General features: G+C 39.9%; 1 protein-coding gene across 1 annotated transcript in view; it reads left to right on the top strand.

Annotated features, from left to right (window-relative positions):
- The window catches only part of RIMS2 (regulating synaptic membrane exocytosis 2), a gene marked incomplete at its 3' end in the record, with an annotated part of 276506 nt that overhangs the window by 89115 nt on the left and 168515 nt on the right, over positions 1-18876 (top strand). The window contains exon 3 of the mRNA XM_088533604.1: positions 15058-15368. Within this exon, the coding sequence (XP_088389730.1) occupies positions 15058-15368 (311 nt within the window). The remainder of the gene's footprint in view (positions 1-15057; positions 15369-18876) is intronic.

Raw genomic sequence — 18876 nt, 5'->3', positions numbered from 1 at the left:
TGGGTTCATAGTTTCTGTTGGCAATTTTCATCTGCTGTGAGAAAATAGGAATTTATGTGTCAAGCATCTGTTGATACATCAAATATTGGATACACGGGCATCCAAGACTGTTTTTACTCAACTTATTGCTTTGCTTTTTACTCAGCGTAGTGTGAGTGATTTTATGTGGACGGCTTTAGAAAATCTTGCGCTTACGTGCATTTATGGAGAAAGTTTTAAGTAAATATGAAACGTGTTGTGTTTAAACAAGTTTTTTCACTGAAGCATAAAAATCTAAAATTCCTTGGTTTGAATTACTATAAAGATGCCTTCCTTCAGCATCAAGGACATCTGCAGAGAAGCATGGATTTCAGGTAGCTAATTTAATTTCAGTCAATTGATTTGTGCTTTGTTTGTAGTTTATTAAAGATTACTTCTGTGTAGTTCACAAGTCTTTTGTATTATTCTAGATCTGCAAGAAATAAGATAATCTATGCTTTACATATTTCTTAACCAAATATATAAGAAGTATTACCAAATATATAAGAAAATTAGTAGTGCTATTTGATGTTGGGGCTAGTGTGCTTTCAGGAAAAAAAAAGAAGTTCCAGGGTGTTATTATGCTGAAAGAATTGTCGATGTATTTCTATTAATTGAAATTAATTTTTTAGTCGTTTAGTTTACCGTGTATACAGATATGTACAGGCCCATTCTCCTTCACGTGTTTTAACATCTTGGGCAGTGTTAATGAGCAGTGTTCATTTAACCTGTTCATCTTTCCGTTGCAGCGTAATTGCTACATAACTTCAGAGTCATGACCTGGTTAATTAAGGTATTCCTGCTCTCAGGTGCTTGGTCATGTGATTATGAAAGATGATATTGATTGTTGTTAGCAATTTGGATTTCTCACAGTTCCTGCTAGGGAATAACTGGTGTCTGTCCAATGTCTAATTGTCTGTTCACATTCAGTGGTACTTTATTTTTAGACAATAACAAGGGGATGATTATATATTCCGTAACAAATTGTTTTTGCTCTATACATAAGATGGAAATCTCATTGAGTCCTTTCCTGTTGTTGTTTGTTTGTTAAATCCTTCCTTTTTTTTTTTCTCTTTGATATGGAAGTCACTGGCAAAGGCCCCCCCAAAAAAAACCCTGCACCTGTTTGTTTTATAGCAAAAAGTGAAATTAAATTTGCAAATTATTTTCTAGAACAAGAACACCAATCTCAAATACAAATGTTTTTTAGCACTTCTTAACATTTGTTTTATATGCAAGAGAAAATTCTTTATTACTATGGACTACATTGCTAAGAGATTTTTCTGTGTGATGTTCTATATTTCTGGACTTTTTCCAAATCTGTATGATCATTTTTCTTGTAGTTACTTAATTTATTTAACTGGCTAGTTATGGGAGCCTTAATAATAAAATAGCTTTGATCCTGTAATACTAGACTTTGTTTAATCTAATTGTAGCAAAGGCTTAATAATATACATTTTGTATTCTGAATAGGGTTATGATACTCCGGTGCTAACTGCTTCATGAATTTTAAATTCAATTTTTAGTAGAAACAGATGTAAATCTTGTCAACGTCTCCTTTTCTTAGGACTTTCATTAAGTTTTTTGTGTTTATCAAAACACTCCTGGTAGAAATTACCAGGATACTATTTAAGGAAATAGAAGCATTTCAACCTTTATAGTAAAGATCAGAAGACCCAGTCCTGTTGTCTGTGTGTTTTTAATCTGTGTGCTTTACTGGGTACCATTCAGATCAGCCCGGGTTTCTGTTAATTGCAGCCTCACGGGAGCATAGGTGACATGTTGAACAAAGAGGGCTGTGAACTGAGTCCTTTAATGATAAAGATCAGAGCCGTAGGATAAATGATTAGGTTCCATGTATGAAGTGTGGAGCATGTCTGTGGGGTATCATTCCCTTAGGAAATGATCTGCAGGAATGTACTTTTCACCATAATTTAGTTTCTGAAAATTTCCAGTTTTCAGAAAAATCCCACTGTTTCAGATCTTTGAGAGATTTCAGAGCTTTGCAGAAAAAGTCCCAAAATTCCTCTCCTGTGAAAAACTTGCAGTCAGATCTTCGTTATGCCTTGAAAGTCATGGTTGTCCAGCAAGGAAACCGTGTTATTTTCAAACCTGGACAGTATGGCGAAGTTTCCCAAGCTGACCCTATAGATCATGGCATTTCCTTTCTTTACAGGCTTCTTTACAGGATGTTAGAAAGCACTGCGAGCCAGTCCTCTGTGCTCATGCTCTACTCTTACAAGGACCTTGGATGTTACCATTCATGAAAAGTAGTTTTACCACTGTGGAATAGACGCTTAGTGGTCCTGTTGCTTTGATCCTTGCAGTTATGCATATTAATGTGCAAACTCTAGTTACAGTTTTTCCTGTAACTGGGCTTTCCTAGCAGCTTTCCCTTTCGTGAATCCTCTAATATGTTAAAATAGTTCATTATATATCGCTGTCTTTTCTCCCAGGGGGAGAAGCAGCTCATCTCCAAGGAAGGGGACTAGAATGGCAGCAACACGAAAGGCTGGGGGAAGTTTTCCACTTGAGTGTGAGGAAAAAGGCTTAATCTGCAAGCTAATAGAAGAGTATAGTAGCTGTAGAAATGCCGAGCTTCATGCAAAATGTTAGAGTCATGCTGAATTAGCATGAAATTTCTTTTTAGATTGGATATGGTGATGTTAAATTTTGATCCTAGGAGTTCTTCACCTGTCTTACGTGTGGTACCTACTCCCTGACCCTTTCATCCCAAGGAGTTTGTGCCTTTCCTGAAGCCAGTGAAAAACCTTTAGGAGCCTTTCTGCACTCAGACTAGGGTTCTGAGCATCTCTGGTACTTTGTACTGGAAGGAATGAGGACTGTTCACGGGAGCTGTTTTGCCACGTCTGCTTCGGAGCTCCTCAGATTCAGAGTCTCGTGCTGGTGGGTAGCGTTGAAGAACTTCCAGGCAGATGGTAGCTCTGCACCTTGAGCACAGGCCTCTCAGAGTCTCCTTGGTAGGAAGGATGGACCTGCCCCGACCATCACCATTATGTTTCATTCTTCCAGAGTGAAGCTGAAGTATTTGCTTTTCTGAGCTACTTACTTTTATTGTCTGGAAAGAATTTATAAATACAATAGGTAACAGTTTGAAGTTCAGTGTAAGCACAATGGTAAAATTCTAGGAGTTGGCAGTTACGATGCTTTTACTTGGCCTGGTTCAAAATCTAAAATTTCTAATGATAAATCACCTGGCTATTAAAAAGGTCTGTGTCATTATGCCGTTAAGACTCCTAATGTAGCTACGTAAGGAGCTACGATGCTACTTTGCCTCAGAGAGGTTCCCATTCTTGATGATTGCTTTTGTCCAGAAAACCACAGGAGCCAAAAAACCGGGAGAACAGCAAGTCTGAGCAGTGACATCTCATGCAACTGCTCGTAAAGTCTGTAGCAAAGCAGAGCTGTTGTTTCACTGTGACTCCGTGTCAGGAATTAACCCTGGTGGAAGTGCCTATTTCACCTTTTTTCTTTTTTCTCAGTCATTTAACCTGGAGTGTTCATAAAGGCTGCACACAGTGTCTTCACAGAGCTTGGTTCGCTCCATTCAACTGAGGCACATGATGAAAAAATGAAGGGAGAAGCAGTAGGCACACGGAGATGACACTAGTAAGACGTGCTGTTTTATCAGGGTACACTGCCAGCAGTGCAGTAGGTGCATAATGTGCTCTGTTTTCTTAACGAGCTGTATGTGCTTTGTTAGGCGCTCTAGGTATGAATTGGTACCGTGCTGAGGTGGGTTTCAGGACCTGCTTTGGAGGGTCTTCTGTTCTGATGAGAGCTTCAACTCGTAATGCAGAGTTTGCTGGGACTATATTATCGTTATAATTCGGGAATACTCCTTGAGACGGCCTCGAGTCGTTAGCTGCTGGCTGAGATCTGAGAATGGATTCTTCCTCAAAGAGACCTTGTTTCCCTCACGTCATTCGAATCTTCATCCTATGAGCTCTGAAGGAGGTGAAGGACTTCGTGTACGAGACTTGGCGTCGTTCCTGCTTTAAAGTGTCACCTGAATGCCTGTGTGATGAGTACTGCTTGGCCTGCCTCCCATTGCCTGCGAAATGGAAGGATGCAAAGCAACAGTCAAGTAGGAGCTGGTTGTTAAGATGTAGATAGAATTATCTGCATGAAATGCAGAGTAGGGATGGCAGTAAGTCTCAGTAATAACCCACTTGGGTTTTGGAGGCTCACTGATTTATACTAAGGGGATGCATTCACCTATCTGTCTTAACAGACTGCTGAAGTAGCAGAAGTATTTTACACATTTAGAATTCATAGATATTCTAAAGAAAGAAAGTAATTATGGAAATGCAGAGAATTGTCTGTATTTGAAATAGAGTAGTAGACCACTACCCAGATGTTCCTTTACAAAGGGGACAGTTCGACATGCAATTAAGAACTGGCTTTATTCCTTTATAGGTAGCCTCCTTTTCCCTTGGCTAAATATGATTGTTGTCTTTAGGATTCTGATAAATAATATATTGCTGACTGTGTTAGGTATCACTAAGTTTATTACTTTCCTCCTCCTCTCCTGCATTTCTATTTTGAAGTTTCATTAAACTGAAATACAAATTAATTTATTTTTATTTTAGATGGAATGGTTTTAGGTTCTGTCAGCGTTAGTTGTAGCTGCATCTTATGTGGGCAAACGATATGTACGTCCTGAATTCTGCTTAGATTGTGCCTGACGTAGGGTGCGAACGAGCGTTGACGTCCAGCCTGAATGCAGTTCTGAGCTTCTTGGCTGGGTTTTGCAGCCTGCGCGGGTTGTGCTGCTGCTGGGGCTGCCCTGCTGAGAGGCAGCAAGTTCATGTTCAATTGGAGATGGTCTACGCGAGGTTCAGCGTGGCAGTAACTGCATTATAGGCTCCAGCTCGATTTTCCCATTGTCTTCCACACTTCCTTACATTTGGATCTTTCTTTTTTTTTTTTTTTTTTTTTTTTCTGAGACCGTTTTATTAATTAGTGACGTCACGGAGTATGTAAATGGTATAGTTCTCTTGGCTGCATTTCAATGGCAACAACATACAGACCGCAGACTTACTGTGGTGGTAGTGTAATTTCACCCTTTTTGGCTTGTCGTTGATGTCATGTTTTATGGGAGTAAACAACACGTGAACACTTAAGTGCTGTTCACCTTGGAACAGCTAACAGCAGTGAGATACTGCGTGTGTTCAGCACCTCCGTGCTGCAGATCGTTCAACGACGCCAGGGCACAAATGCAGAACTAGGAACAGAGACCATGTAATAAAAACAACATCTAAATAACATCTAGGTGAGACTTGGAGGCAACAAAACAGCTTCAAAATCAAATCACTGTAAGATACTGGAATATTTTGATCCAGGCCTTTGAGAGTAAACAAATCTTTGTGAAATAGAAAAGCCCAGAAGTGTGATTTGGGTTATTTCTATTGTGTGCCAAATCTGGTGGAATGCAATACTTATTTTTTTCCCAAAGTTAGTATTATGTTTAGAAAGTCAAGAAAATTGTGCTCATTTGTTAATAAACAAAAATTAATATCTTCACACACCCTGGATTTATGTAATAAACTGTTAAACAGAGTGGATCACTTTTCTATAAAGCTGTAGAAAATTAATTCTAATGTCCATGACATCACCTGACTCCAGCCATAGCTGCCTTCTTGCTTCTTTTCTACCACAAATGTAGCTGCTTTTCTTCCATCGTGAGTTTCTAATCCATCAGCAATAGGCACTTTAGAAACACTTTCTATGGAGAATTCTTTGAGGAATTAAGGGAACAAATGGGCAAAACTGTTCAGATTGGATTGGTAGCACATAATAAATACCCAGATAATTTTGAGAACATTAGTTGTAAAAATGAGTGAGATTAAATAGCATTAATATAGAGCATTAACTTAAGGACTAATAGGAATTTCTACTCCAAATTGAGTGTCCCTTGATTTTGTAAATCACAGGAAAAAAAAATCCTAGACTGCTGTCCAGGATGTTTTTAAAAAATTGATGTTTTTCTTCACTCTGCCTCTAGAGGGACCTTTGGCAATCTGAGCACCTGCCTTCAAGAAGGACGAGTTCTAACTGAGAGAGGTACAGAGCAGGATCGCCAGGATCATGGTGGGAATGAGCACTAAGGTGTAGCCCAGGCTTCGGGGTACAGCCTGCAGCTGCTGTGCGGGCCAGTCCTGCCCAACACTCCTGGACTCTGGACCTCTCCGGCACAGGGCGGCCGTGTCCGCGCTGCTCCTTAGGAGCAGCTCCTGGTGCTGCTCCCTGCAGCCTCTCCTGGCTTCTTTGCGAGAGGAATGGCCAGCAAAGGCCCCGGCTGGGCCGGGAAGCAGGAGCTTCCCTCAGTTCTGGGCCATGGCCATGTTTTGTTTGCTAATACAGACGTAGCCCGAAAGAGCTAAATCTATTTCGTCTTGCAAAATAAAAGCAGAGGAGGTACCTGATTGCTGTCTATAAAAAATACCGGGCAGCAAACACTAAGGAGGAAAAGGAACTATTTAGCACTGGTATGTGAATAAGGGGTAATAAACTATCATAGAATAAACAAGTTCTGAAAATTAAAAGACCTTCTTTCCATTGAAGCTGTAAGCCTTGGAAAAGCATTCGGACAGATTTTGGCCTCACTATTTGTAGATAATTTTAAAATGGAACTTTATCAAATTATGAAGTTATTAAAAGATGCTGTGGCTTGAGGCAGTAGGCAACTGGAATTAATTATTAGAGTTTCTTTCAATCCAACATTCCTACTAAATGATCTTCAATTGTTGCTGGGAAGATTGACAGCAAATACATGTTCCAGTTCCCTTGTTTCTTGAGACTGCTACAGTCTGAAACGTCAGCAAAGGGGCCAACTGCACGTTCTTCATGTGCTGTGTGACTGTGCAAGTTTCCAAGGTTAAAGGAGGCTTTGTGGAGCTGTTAGAGGTTCTGTGCAGTGATAGCAGGTGTATTTAGTGCACCCCTCCTAGGTCGCAGGGCCTGGTGGCGGTGCGGAGCGCCGTGCCGGCTTCCACGCTCCGGTTGGGAAGCAGCGGCCGTGTGTGCTGGGATGCAGGGCCTGCTGGTGGGTGCTCTGCCAGCCTTCGCCTGCCCTCGAGTTAGCTGCTGTCCCACAGCAGTCTGGATCATCATAAAGTCATGGAGACTCTTGGAAGAATCGGATGTGGCTTGTGTGGGCCAGCGTGCTTGGATTATGCACGCTCGCCACTGGCACTGAAAGGCCTGAGACTGAAGGGTGCTGAGGTGAGCCCTGCCACTATGAACAAGGCAGAGGAGCAGGAAAAAACTGCTTTTAACAAACAGTCAAGCTGCTGAAAAAGAATGGTCTTTCACCGTGAAATGAAATCACTAGCAGTTAGGCTTGGAAGCATTTTTATGCAATTTTCTAGTTCGGCAACAAAAGCAAAAATCATTATTTTGCCTGCTGTAAAATAGACCATAGATGTTGAAAGACATCTGTTATTCTATGTGTGAGCTGCTTCTCTGTGTACAGTACACTTTAGGAAGAGTCTGCATGCTCATGGAATACTTCTGGCTTGTGTTAACCCACCTAAATTAGTCTTGCAACTAACAGTTTCAAGTGCAACTGGGCTTCATTACATACTATCAGCATAAATAATTTGTTTTCATGGTCAGGTGTCTTAATTACTGACAGTGCTCTTGATTGAAAGGAAGATTTATATACAGGAGTGTCAGGTTCTGCCTTGAGGATAATAATAAAACAAAGGTATAGGAAAGATGTACTCTATGGTTAGGATGATAAAGATTATTAATTCAGAAGAGTCAAGACACCATTTAAAACTTGTAGTCACTTACTATATTAACCTTTTCTCTCATATTCTTAAAAAAGTAAAATAATGTAATTATATACTGTATCAAAGGAGTTACTTTAGGCTGGCTTGTTGTTTGGTGACTCCATCATATGCGTTCATACATAATATATTCATTATCAGCTTATGAGCAAACTGAAAATATAGTAGCTCTCAGTACACAAAATGTGCAAATACATATATCGAAATTCATGTAAAGATGTGTTAGCCTTATATATTAAGCCTTATATATAATTTAGTAACTGTTGTTGGAATCCTTGTGGTATTAAACAGAGCTTTTTGGGCCCAGGGCTTGGTCTGTGAGCTCAGCACAAACAGCTAAACACATCAGTATGGTTATAGTATCAGTAGAGTTATATTCTGATTATACCTTTATTACTTGCCTGAAAGCCAAAGGCAGTACCATAGCACAGACTAGTGGCATAGCAAAATACTGGAAAGGAATTTTTAATCTTTTTTTTTTTTTTTTTTTAATAGCAATCACAAATTTAGAGGTAATCCGCTCCTGTAATGGGCTGCTTTAACTAAATGCATTCCTTTCACTGAAGGTAATGGTATGACATAAAAGGTGAAGGTATCCCACAGGCATCCCAAGTACAGCTGAATGGATAAATAGATCCATATGGATATGATCTCCATTTGCTGTAGTACTGGAGCAGAAGGAACTACCATGCAGTGTCAATAACGTTATTGATTTCTTTATAGAGAGTGTGAAATCTTGCACATTTTGCTTTAGAAGAGATGCAATAAAATTGACTGATACCTAATTCAAGCTAAACTATCCACAGAGTCCATACGCACTACAGGGAGTTTGTGTTCTTAGTTGCAATCAAATGCATCCAGAGTAATTCTGTTGGGCTAAAAACAGTTTTTTGGGATTTGCATTCATGTAGAAAAAGTGCTATAGAAATGCTGTTGCATCATCATCATTCATGTTGGAAGAGACTGCAGGCAATCAACCTCCTGCCTAAAATTTCAGGGTAAACACTGAAAAAGAACAGGAAGGAAAAAAGATATCATTAAGCTGAAAAAAAAATATGTATATGTGTATATATATACCTGGAAAGAAGATGTGAGGAAAAGGAAGATTTCTTAAAAAAAAAAAGAAAAAAGAAAGAGGTGCATATTGACCACTGTATGATGGGCCTTCATGTTTTGCAAGATGATGAAGTCAGAACAGTAGCTTGAAGTAGAAAAATTTCTGCCTCCTTAAAATAAGTGTTCTGACTCTGCTGTTTATAGTATATGATCATAAAGTAGTATGATCTATTACATTCTCCCTGGGGTAACACATTTGTGCCTTTAAAATAAATCTTAGTAACTACAAAACTTGTATCATTAATCTTGACCTGAGCCTCTGGAAGGATATCCCTATGGAACTTCCTAAATGTTCCAGTCATTGCAAAGCCCCTGTGCTTTCCAGGAGTGTAAGTGCTGGCCACTGATAGCCCATACTGCGAGTGTTGCACACACTTGTACAAAGGAGCAGCTCATAAAAAGGAATGCGGAGTACGGACTTTCCCTCACCAGAAATAGAAACTTGTAGTCTCAGGTGTGAAAGAGAATCCAGACTTTGGAGTGGAGAAAAAGAAAATCCTTGTTTTTTAGAGCAAACATGAGCCTCTCTTTTTTGATGGTGTAGAGAACCAAACAGATGATAGGAATTAATGTGTCAGCTAACTTTAGAGGGTCTGTTGTAATTTCAAGAGCTTCCCACTCCAAAAATCTTGAAGAACACTAAAAAGCTTTACTTCTGGTATCAACCATTAACAGTGGCCCATCAAGCCATTTTACTGAGGATTTTGGAGGATTTTAATGTCTCCAGAAAAAAAAAACCAAGACAAAAAAGGAGCTCAGTCTCATTTTGGGGGGCATACAGTGTTCCGAGTGGCCATGCAGACCCAGAACCACTGATTGAGCTATGAGTTCTGTGAGAACCCTCAGTGTTGTGTTTCAAACCAAAAATGGGGAAAGCCCCTCAGGAACTGCAGCTGGAGGGAAGGAAGGTACCACTGGCCCCTGCTTGTCCTTGGAAGGAGCAAACAGGGCCACATGCACAAAGATCCCTGCATTTGCTGTATAACCGTAATTTCAGTGTCTGTAGAGAAGCAGGCGACTCGTGCTGCCAAGTGCCAGCCCGGATTCACCAAGCCACAGCTGGGGCTAGTGGAGGTTGGACTGCTCCTTCCTTCTAGAAACCCCTTCGGTAAATGGTGGCTTCAGACACTGCACTGCTCCATGATGGGATCACATTGGTTTGCATTTGCATCTGCTTTAAAGAAAGAAAGAAAGAAAAATAAGAAAGAAAAACACACTGAAGAAAAACTTCAATAAAAATATTTAGTAAAGTTGATGTTGAATTCAAAGAAAGAGGGGAGACTTTTCTTACCTTTTCCTTGGTTCTCCCAGTTCTTTGGAATGCAGTGTTGCTGTTAACTTGTAGAATGTCCGAGGGATTCATCTTACCCAAAATATGAGGACAAACAAAATAACATGTATAAAAAATTAAAATAACATGTACCTGTGCACCAAATGATTTGCTTCTGAAAAACCAAAGGAGAACAGTAACAACAAGCATAGCAGATAATATAACACTCACCCAGCAAGCAGCTTAGCGCTAAGAGATACAGTAATATAATAATTATAAAACTTATTCTTCTCTAGAAACCCTATTACACTTTCAGTTCAATTTTGTACCTTGCATCTCCATAGAGTTCAAAATACTGTTCTGGAGGCTATTAATAATTTGCTGTCATCATTTCTTAGATTATAGTGTCTAAACTATCAAATTGAGACCATTATCTGCTATGTAGTCAAATATGCTGTGTCTTTTAATCTTAAATGCAGTAAGACTTCCATTTTGTTCTCAGAACTTAATGCTGGGCCAAATGTACTTCAATAATGCTTAAGGGAATAGTGAGTGGTATTTGGTAAGGTAGCCATCTATTCACATAGTTTTTCTAAATATATTGATTGCGATATTATAGCCACTTTATTAAATTATGCACATTTTAGCTTTATAATATCTGCAAATGTTCTTTCTTTGTAAATATCTTTGTTTTTATAAATATCTTCTCCAATATTGATGGATTTAAAGTGGTGCGTGACGGTGGTATGAAGAATTTCCACCAACTGAAAAGAAGTGGGTGGAATGCCTTTGTGACAATGAAAGGAGTAATGGTTCTTGCATTAAGTATGTTAGAGAGAGCTGCAGATGTGCAATAGCTGGTTAAATGGATATTTCTGGTTTTGCAGACTTTGCTTTTTATAGGCTTATGTAATAAGTAAAAAGTTTTGATATTAAGCGATCGAGTGTTTAGGAGATGCTGGTAGATGTTAGAGCATTTAATAGCATTGGTGCAAAAGACTGGTGAAGAAATCCCTCAAAATTTGGAACTTGTTTTTGCCAGGTGTAGAATCAATCTTGGGGAAACAGAAATGGATTAAAGGTTTGAAAATTTGTCTCAGCCTGATTTAGCACACCTTTTGTAAAGAGAAAGTGTGTCTGAAAAAACTGTACCAGAAAGACAAATGAAATTCAGAGTTAATGTTAAAATGCCCGGCAAGAGGCCTTTTGTCAGGTCATGCTGACAGATCACTCAGAAAACACATTTTACAGGAACTGCAGCAATTCTCATGCTAGGCACTAGATGGTGTTTCAGACTTTTGTATTGGCCTGCGGAGCCGTTGGTCCAGCATCACTAGCGCTTACACTCCAGCTTAAAAATAGTTATTTGGGATGTGGGAGAGCAGCCTTTGTCCATTTCGTCTTTGGGAATGGCAGCGTTCCCGTTCGGAGCCGAACCAACAGCCACAAGTTCCCATGTGGGTGTTTGTGTTCAGGAAACGTTCCTGGGCACGTGTTTGACACGAGAGTGTTACGGGGCCCTTCTGCTCCATCCTTGGGAGTTTTAAATCAGGGGTAGTAGTCAGTGTGATGACTCGAGAAGGTAGATATCTTCCATAAGGGATCAGGCCTTTTAGAATTATTCCTTTAGAAGGGTAAGGAGTCTGCCCTTGTCCCTGTGCCACACTGGCTCGTGTGTCCGTCACAAATTGCCGAGATCTACGCTGGAAATTGCTGGTGTTCTTCAACTGACAGGACAAGCCCAAGGATGCTAAGATGAAGTCACTTCTTCATGTTAGTTCTTCCTTTTCTTCGTATGTTAAAAGCCTCTATATTTCTCTCCGTTTGTGACAGTGACTCTTCTGTACGAGCCTTGCGATTGCTTTCGGCAAAAATTGTAAATCCTTAGGTCAATGCCAGGGAAGTCTGGATGTTGGAAGTACATTGCACATATTGCAGTACAATCTGCAAAATACAGACACACATATATGTAATCTTCATGTTCTCATGAATATGAGAATTCATTCAAATGAATTTCTTATTCCGTTGTGGGACATCCCAGGTTAGATTTTTTTCTTCCTCTTCTTCCCCCCTCCTTTTTTTTTTTTTTTTTTTTTTTTACATTTTTTCCTTCATGTTTCTTGATGTGTTTTCTGGTAAAGCATTTGTAGTTTCCTATAGGTCTGACCCAGTTACTTCAGTAGTCTGTAAGAAACATTGCACAATATGTTTAGAACTAGCTAGACATCAGCAGGACCAGGGATGCGATACCATGTCTTCTGTAAAGTGTCATTAGCAGTGGAAAAACAGACTCTAGACTTGGGAGACGGAAACAAAATGCCATATGATCATGCAGTAGGTATTTGCAAGTAAGATAGGGACCACATCTTTAAATAGAGACAGAGGTTGACATTTTGGAATGGAGACAGGGGTTGAGGACTTCTGTGATAAGAAGCTTACCTGTTTCCCCCTCGTAAGAGGGGTTCTTGGGCACTTACAGTGGCATTGCTGTGTTTTGAGGCACTGTTTCAGCTATCGAGCCTGTTAGGAGCAGAGGTTTATATTGAAGTAGATCACTACATTGTGTGTTTTGTGGGGAAGGGGTTAGATCAGGAGCCCTCTGTTTTCAGAGGAGGTAATTTAATATCTCCTATCGGAAGGAGAATCGTTTTGTTGGGTACAAGAGGATAATAGTGGTCATCGTGGATTGCAGTGTTCTGGGACAGAACGTGGCGGAGAGCCAAGGACAAGCTTGCTCAGTTGTGATGCCTGTGATACCCAGTTTTTGTGATGTTCTATCATCTCCTACTATGGAGCAAAAAAAACCACAGGAGGGAAGGAAGGAAGGAAGGAGAAATGCAGAGGCGTTGGGGGATTTGAACTGCAGTCAATCAAATTCTTAAGCATTTGTGTGCTTGAAAAGTTCTTTCAGACCTGGTTCTCTGATTACACTGATGTATATTTTCAGCTGTGCACTAAGCAGTTGGAAATATTAAAGGCTTTTATCATTATCAGTTAGAGAAGGCAAACATATTTTTTGCCTTTGCTGTACTTTAAACTTGGAGCTTCTGTCTACTTCTGAGCTTAATTAGAGAAGGTAAAACAGACCCGTTCAACATCCCTTGGGTATCGGCCAGGCCTGAAGCGTGTGTGGGACTGACCTTCATTCTGGAGGTCTAACCTGCTTCAGACACCTGCTTAGGGAGTCCCCCTTTTATACCTGTGCCAACGCTTGTCGTCTGTGTTGAAATAAGATGACAGGAGTTCTCAGAGGTGGAATATCAGTGCTATAAGAAGTTTTTTGGAGGGAAATTTACCAGGCTGGCGTAGTGCCATGATTAAATGAGCAAGTAGCACCTGCTTTTCCTGCCCCCGGCCTGGCAGTCTGTGAATGAGGAAATCGATGAGTTCAGTTGGAGTGAGAACTCTCTACCTAAGCAGCCTTCTACAGGAAACCTTCATCAAAACATTTTTGGTGAGACGTGTCTAGGCGGCATGGCCCAAGTGTGCTGTTAGATAACTTCCTGAAGAGCCCAAATAAGGTGCAGCCTAAAGCTTCTCAAACCCCTTCTGGTGTATGTTTATGGAGAGAAAGAAACGGTGTTTTCAAGGTGATTCAGCTAACTTACTGGCTGCTTTAAAGGAATAATGAAGAACTTTAACTAGGCCCTTGGTTGTACTGTGATGCGAGCCAAGGAAGCAGCGCATCTCCTGCACTGACTAGAACCGGAGGCTGAGCGGAAGGCTGAGTGTAGGCCGTCAAGGATCGTGTATAGAATATTAAAAATATATAAATATAATATAAAAAATCATATAATTTTGTCTGCAAAGTAAGGGAAAAACATTAAAAAACCCAAAATAGCCAAAAGGCCAAAGACAAATGAAAAGGGACAAAGGATCAGAAGTGAATCAATGCTATATACAATCAAAATTTTAAGATAACAAAGTAATTCAAATGTGCTTCTGTATCAGTAACTGGCCTATTACATTCTTTTCATTACATCTTGATTTCTTGTCACATAATGAAAGAACTGAATGTAAATTTAATTTTAGAAATAATTGGCATTGGCAGGTTTCTTCACTGTCAGGTGACTAAGGTAATCAGATACAAAAACCTCTCAAGCAAACATATTGTGTAATATTAAAAATCTCATAACTGTAAATTCACGATCCCTTAACTGGGAAACTTTAGTCATTTTAATATAGTAATTATACAGTGAAAAATAAATCTTGGCCGTGAAATAGACTCACTGCCCTATATATTACTAATTTATTTTAAAATGGCTTTCATTTGCAATAGCTTTGAAAATCAAGTCACTCTCTGGATTCAGCTTCATCAGGTAAATGCAAGATACAGAGCCTGGCTGATGTAAATCAGCAAGGCATTTTGGAGGATGATAAAATCATTGTTCACTGCAGCAGAGAATCTTTTCCGATGTTCCTTTCTGTAACTTAGTAAGAGAATGTTTTAATTGGATAGTTTTAACTTGATTTTTATGTCTTTTTTTTTCTGCTTTTTATTATCCTTATAATTTAGTCTTCCTTTTCAAATATGCAAATGCTAATAGTTAGATGCTTTAAATATATACGTCTGCTATCTATCCCATGCACTATAAATAATGAAACAGAAGTAGCATAAAAATGTTTTGTATTTATCCATTTTTAAAAAATACTGTCTTTCAAAGTTGTACAGACATTTTTATTGTGCTGGTGATAAATTTCTTGCAACTTCATCTAACAGAAGAAAAATTGTGTTCTTTCCACCTGTAGAAGAACAGCTGATGTACACTTGACCAACACTTTGCAAACACAGCGTTTACAAACTAACAGATTTTCCATTCCCGTATCTCCGAACAGGTAATGTGGGTATGTAATTTGTGCCGAAAACAACAAGAAATCCTCACAAAATCAGGAGCCTGGTTCTATAACAGTGGATCAAATGCGCCACAGCAGCGTGGTCAGGACGGTGTTCGCGGTCTGCGGAACGAGGAGGCCCCTCAAGAGAAGAAAGCAAAACTCCAGGAGCCTTCGCAGCACCAAGCGCCGCCGGGTGACCCGTCCACACAAGCGCTGGACAAAAGCAGATCTCAAGGGCTCACAAGACAAGACTCGATTAAAAATGGTTCAGGTGCAAAGCACCAAGTAGCGAGTGACACAACATCGGACAGGTAAGAAAGCTTTAAATCTTGTTACCAGTGAGATCGGTTGAATTTATGATACATTTTTTAAAAATCTTGTTATTTTATCTGTATATGCCAGGATTTTTGAAACTATTTTAAACAATAAGCAACTGAGGAGCTGTTTTATGTTTGCATGGTCGCGGGAAATGTGCTTTCTTCCTCTCTTCTCATAATAAGTGTGTGCCAGGCCTTGTCCGCGTGCTTGCAACTGTGTTGGGGCCTAGTCATGGTCCTGTACAGAAGATTTCTCCACTTGTTGTAGCAACAACTGCCTGAGTTCTTCATGGCACCTCACTCTATGGCAGAATTTACTTCAAAATAAGGCTTAAAAATGCAGGTTACTGGAAGATGGTGGCTGTTCAGGCTACCTGATGAAAGCATTTTGTAGGGTGTGCTGCCTAGACAGTGGGAAGTGATGAAATCTTTGTGTGAAGACCTGAATTTGTCATGGTTTCTCATCTTCTTACAGTTAGTTGTTGCTGTTAGTGGCAATGGCTGTTCTTCTGTGGTTTATCTGTTTTACCTGGCGTTGCTCAAAATTGTGGCTCTTTTAAGGCTTGTGTGATAGACCTGGAGTTGGCCAGAGGCTGGAGTTGAAAGCGCCTTCTCTCTTTCCTGAAGTGGTTGTGCCAGAAGGCTCTAACCCCTGCGGCTACATTTTACTGTAGTATCTTTACTGATACTGTAGTATCTTTTTCTGTAGTAGAGAGCTGTAGTATCTTCTTCAACTAATATAATTGAACTTCTTTTCCTTTCCCCTTACCTCCTGTACTCCACCATATTTCCTAGATCTGGGCTTCTTTGGAAACGGATGGAATCCAAGTTTTTCGTTGCCCTTGCTCTGCTGGTTGCCTCTTGCTGATGAGTTCAGCCCTCGGTGGCTCCGCGTGCTCCTTCGTGGCCCTGGGGGTCTTGGAGCGGCGCCGCGCGCGAGGCCTCACGAGAGCCAGCGGGGCCCTCGCGCTCTGGCTCTTTCTTGCTTTCTCGTTAACTTTTGCCAGGAACGTAAAATCGTACATAATTTGATGGCAGAAAAATAATTAGATGATAGAATAATAGTTTCTTACTTTTCTCAGCAATAATTGAACTCTCAAAGTGTTTTTATCTTACATGAATGCAGGCAGAGAGGGGAGCAAGGGTCATATAAATAAAAAAAAAATCAGCTATGTAATACCTGTGGTTCTAAGCAGAGATATATGATAAGCGCAGACAATATAAAAGATTATTCATCAGCAGGAAGAATGTAGACTTCATGCCTGAAATCAGAATCATTCTGTTGATCATGGTCATCACTATCCAACAAAGTGCTTAAATCCAGATTGCTCTTTCGGTCATTACCGCTTTTCTGTTTTATCTGGATATTATTCATTCTGATGTTCCTTAATTACCATATGTAAGCATGCTTAGAATATATTTACGATAAATATTACAGAAGGTTAGTGGGTCTGCTGAATAATCTTCTTGACTGGTTTTCCTCACATAAACTGCCTTTCCCTTGCTGAGATACTGAATAGACCCCCTTGGCGGGGCTGTTAGAGGGAATGGCAGTGTCCCCAAGCAAGGCCACCCCCAATGGCTGGTCACTCACTGAATCCCAAGAAGGGCAACTCTATTTTGGCCTTGTTCCTTGCTCCTCCTTTGTTGGTTCTGTTGTTTTGTTGTTGTTGCTTTATGTTCCTGAGTAGTGCTCCATGTATTTTATGTTATGCTGTATTTGTAGCTTGTATTATCCTTTATTAAAATAATACTCAGTTTCCAACATCAGACCAGTATTCTGTTCCCTTGCTGTGTGTAAAAGTCCTGTTTGCAATCGGTAAAACCTAAATTGCTCAAAGTATTTGACTGTAGATCCTAGTTGATTGATCCGTATTTGTTGCCTTAGGAGACATCTGGGATGATTTTTGATTGCATATTCTCCAAGGCTATATTTCTTATGTTGGATCCATTGCAGAGGAAAACAGAAGTCAAAATCTGTTTAGCTACAAATTGTACTTGCCACCAGCAGAAAAGTCTTCTATTATTATTTTTTTCTAGCCCATACCCAGTATTTAGAATATGTCTTGCATATTCTGCTTTCTGTGAAATAAATACATGGAGAAGTTAGAGCCAGGGGGTATGATACAGGATCCAGTGTTACATTGCTTTCAGTAACTGGTCAGCTTATTTCTGGCCCAGATTGCAGTGAGATTGACATATTTTATGTTCCATGGAGATGTTATGGGAAGGACAATTCAGACCTAACCATGCACAGCAGTTTTCACAGACATCCTTGTGAGCAGAGCGTGGATGCTGAGGGACCGTAATGCTGGATATGGCTTTCCAATGACTTTTGGAAAGTGTTAAATGATGTGAATCGAAGAGATGCAAAGTGTTACTGCCTGTATAGGTTCAAACAGTCCATTCTGAGGTCTGCTATGCACAGATGGGAGATTTATGGCTGTTATGCATTGCAGTTCTTCGACTTGTGCTATCCCATTCCAAATTACTTCTGGATTATACAAAAGGGTCCTCTTTGCTATTTTAATCCAAAGAATTTATGCAATCTGTTGCCCTCCAGACCTACACTACTCAGCATCCAATATGTTATATTTCCTTTCTAGCAAAAAAATTATTAGAAAATATATTTTTTCAGACATTTTGTAGAAGTCACTCAGCGTGTGAAACAGCTGACTTCTTCGAACTTCCTGAGCTGGAGGAAAAGTGTATAATAACAGCTGGGGAATGGGAAATCTTTTATAATGTGTCATTCTGTTTGACTGAATGGTTAGACCTCGAGGTGATACTCCATGTTGGAGTTTTAGCATAACTATTTTTCTTACTCCCAGTAGGATTGGTCAGTTGTGAAGCTATTTCAGTCTTTCCCCAAATCTGATTTTTTGCCATATCCCAGAGGTCAGGGAGTCTTCTCTCTGTACCTGGCCCTTCCCAATGCTTTTTAAGTGGTAGCTGTCTTGAGGTGTGTATGAAAAATCTGTGCATCTTCCTAGTGCTGGCCCTGATCACATTCTCATTTCGAAGGCCTGTGTGAAATGCTGCTGTGTGGTCAGGGCAGATGACAGGAAAGAATTGGTAATCAATTCTTATCTATCCTATGTGAGTCCAAATGCTTTCCAAAGTTTGCAAATGCTAACTTTAGCTTCACAGTATGTATTTTTCATACATTCCTATATTGCTATAAATAAAGTTTTCATCAAGGATCTTTTTGTAGCAGTCCAATGCAAAAAATGGTGAAAATGTTGTGAGAATGTTTCTTCCCATGTTTCATGAGGTAAGTTACTAATGCTGTTATCTGTCAGGTGGTCAGCCATCCTGAAGGAAAAAAATGGGTTCTGGACATTAATAAAGCACGATTCAGAGCAAGACTAATGAATAAGGTCCCTCACCCCTTTCCAGCTTCCCTGTAAGGACATGAGCTTAATTCATAAAAACAAACAAAACCCCAACCAATAAAAAATCCATCAAACCAAAACAGCAAACAGAATTAGGAGCTGCAGAA

This window comes from Tinamus guttatus, unplaced genomic scaffold, assembly GCF_059628265.1.
Source record: "Tinamus guttatus ecotype Peru unplaced genomic scaffold, ASM5962826v1 Tinamus_guttatus_pri_ptg000510l, whole genome shotgun sequence".
Classification (NCBI taxonomy): domain Eukaryota; kingdom Metazoa; phylum Chordata; class Aves; order Tinamiformes; family Tinamidae; genus Tinamus; species Tinamus guttatus.
Note: the sequence above shows the minus strand (reverse complement) of the source record. Positions and strands in the feature narration are given on the sequence as shown.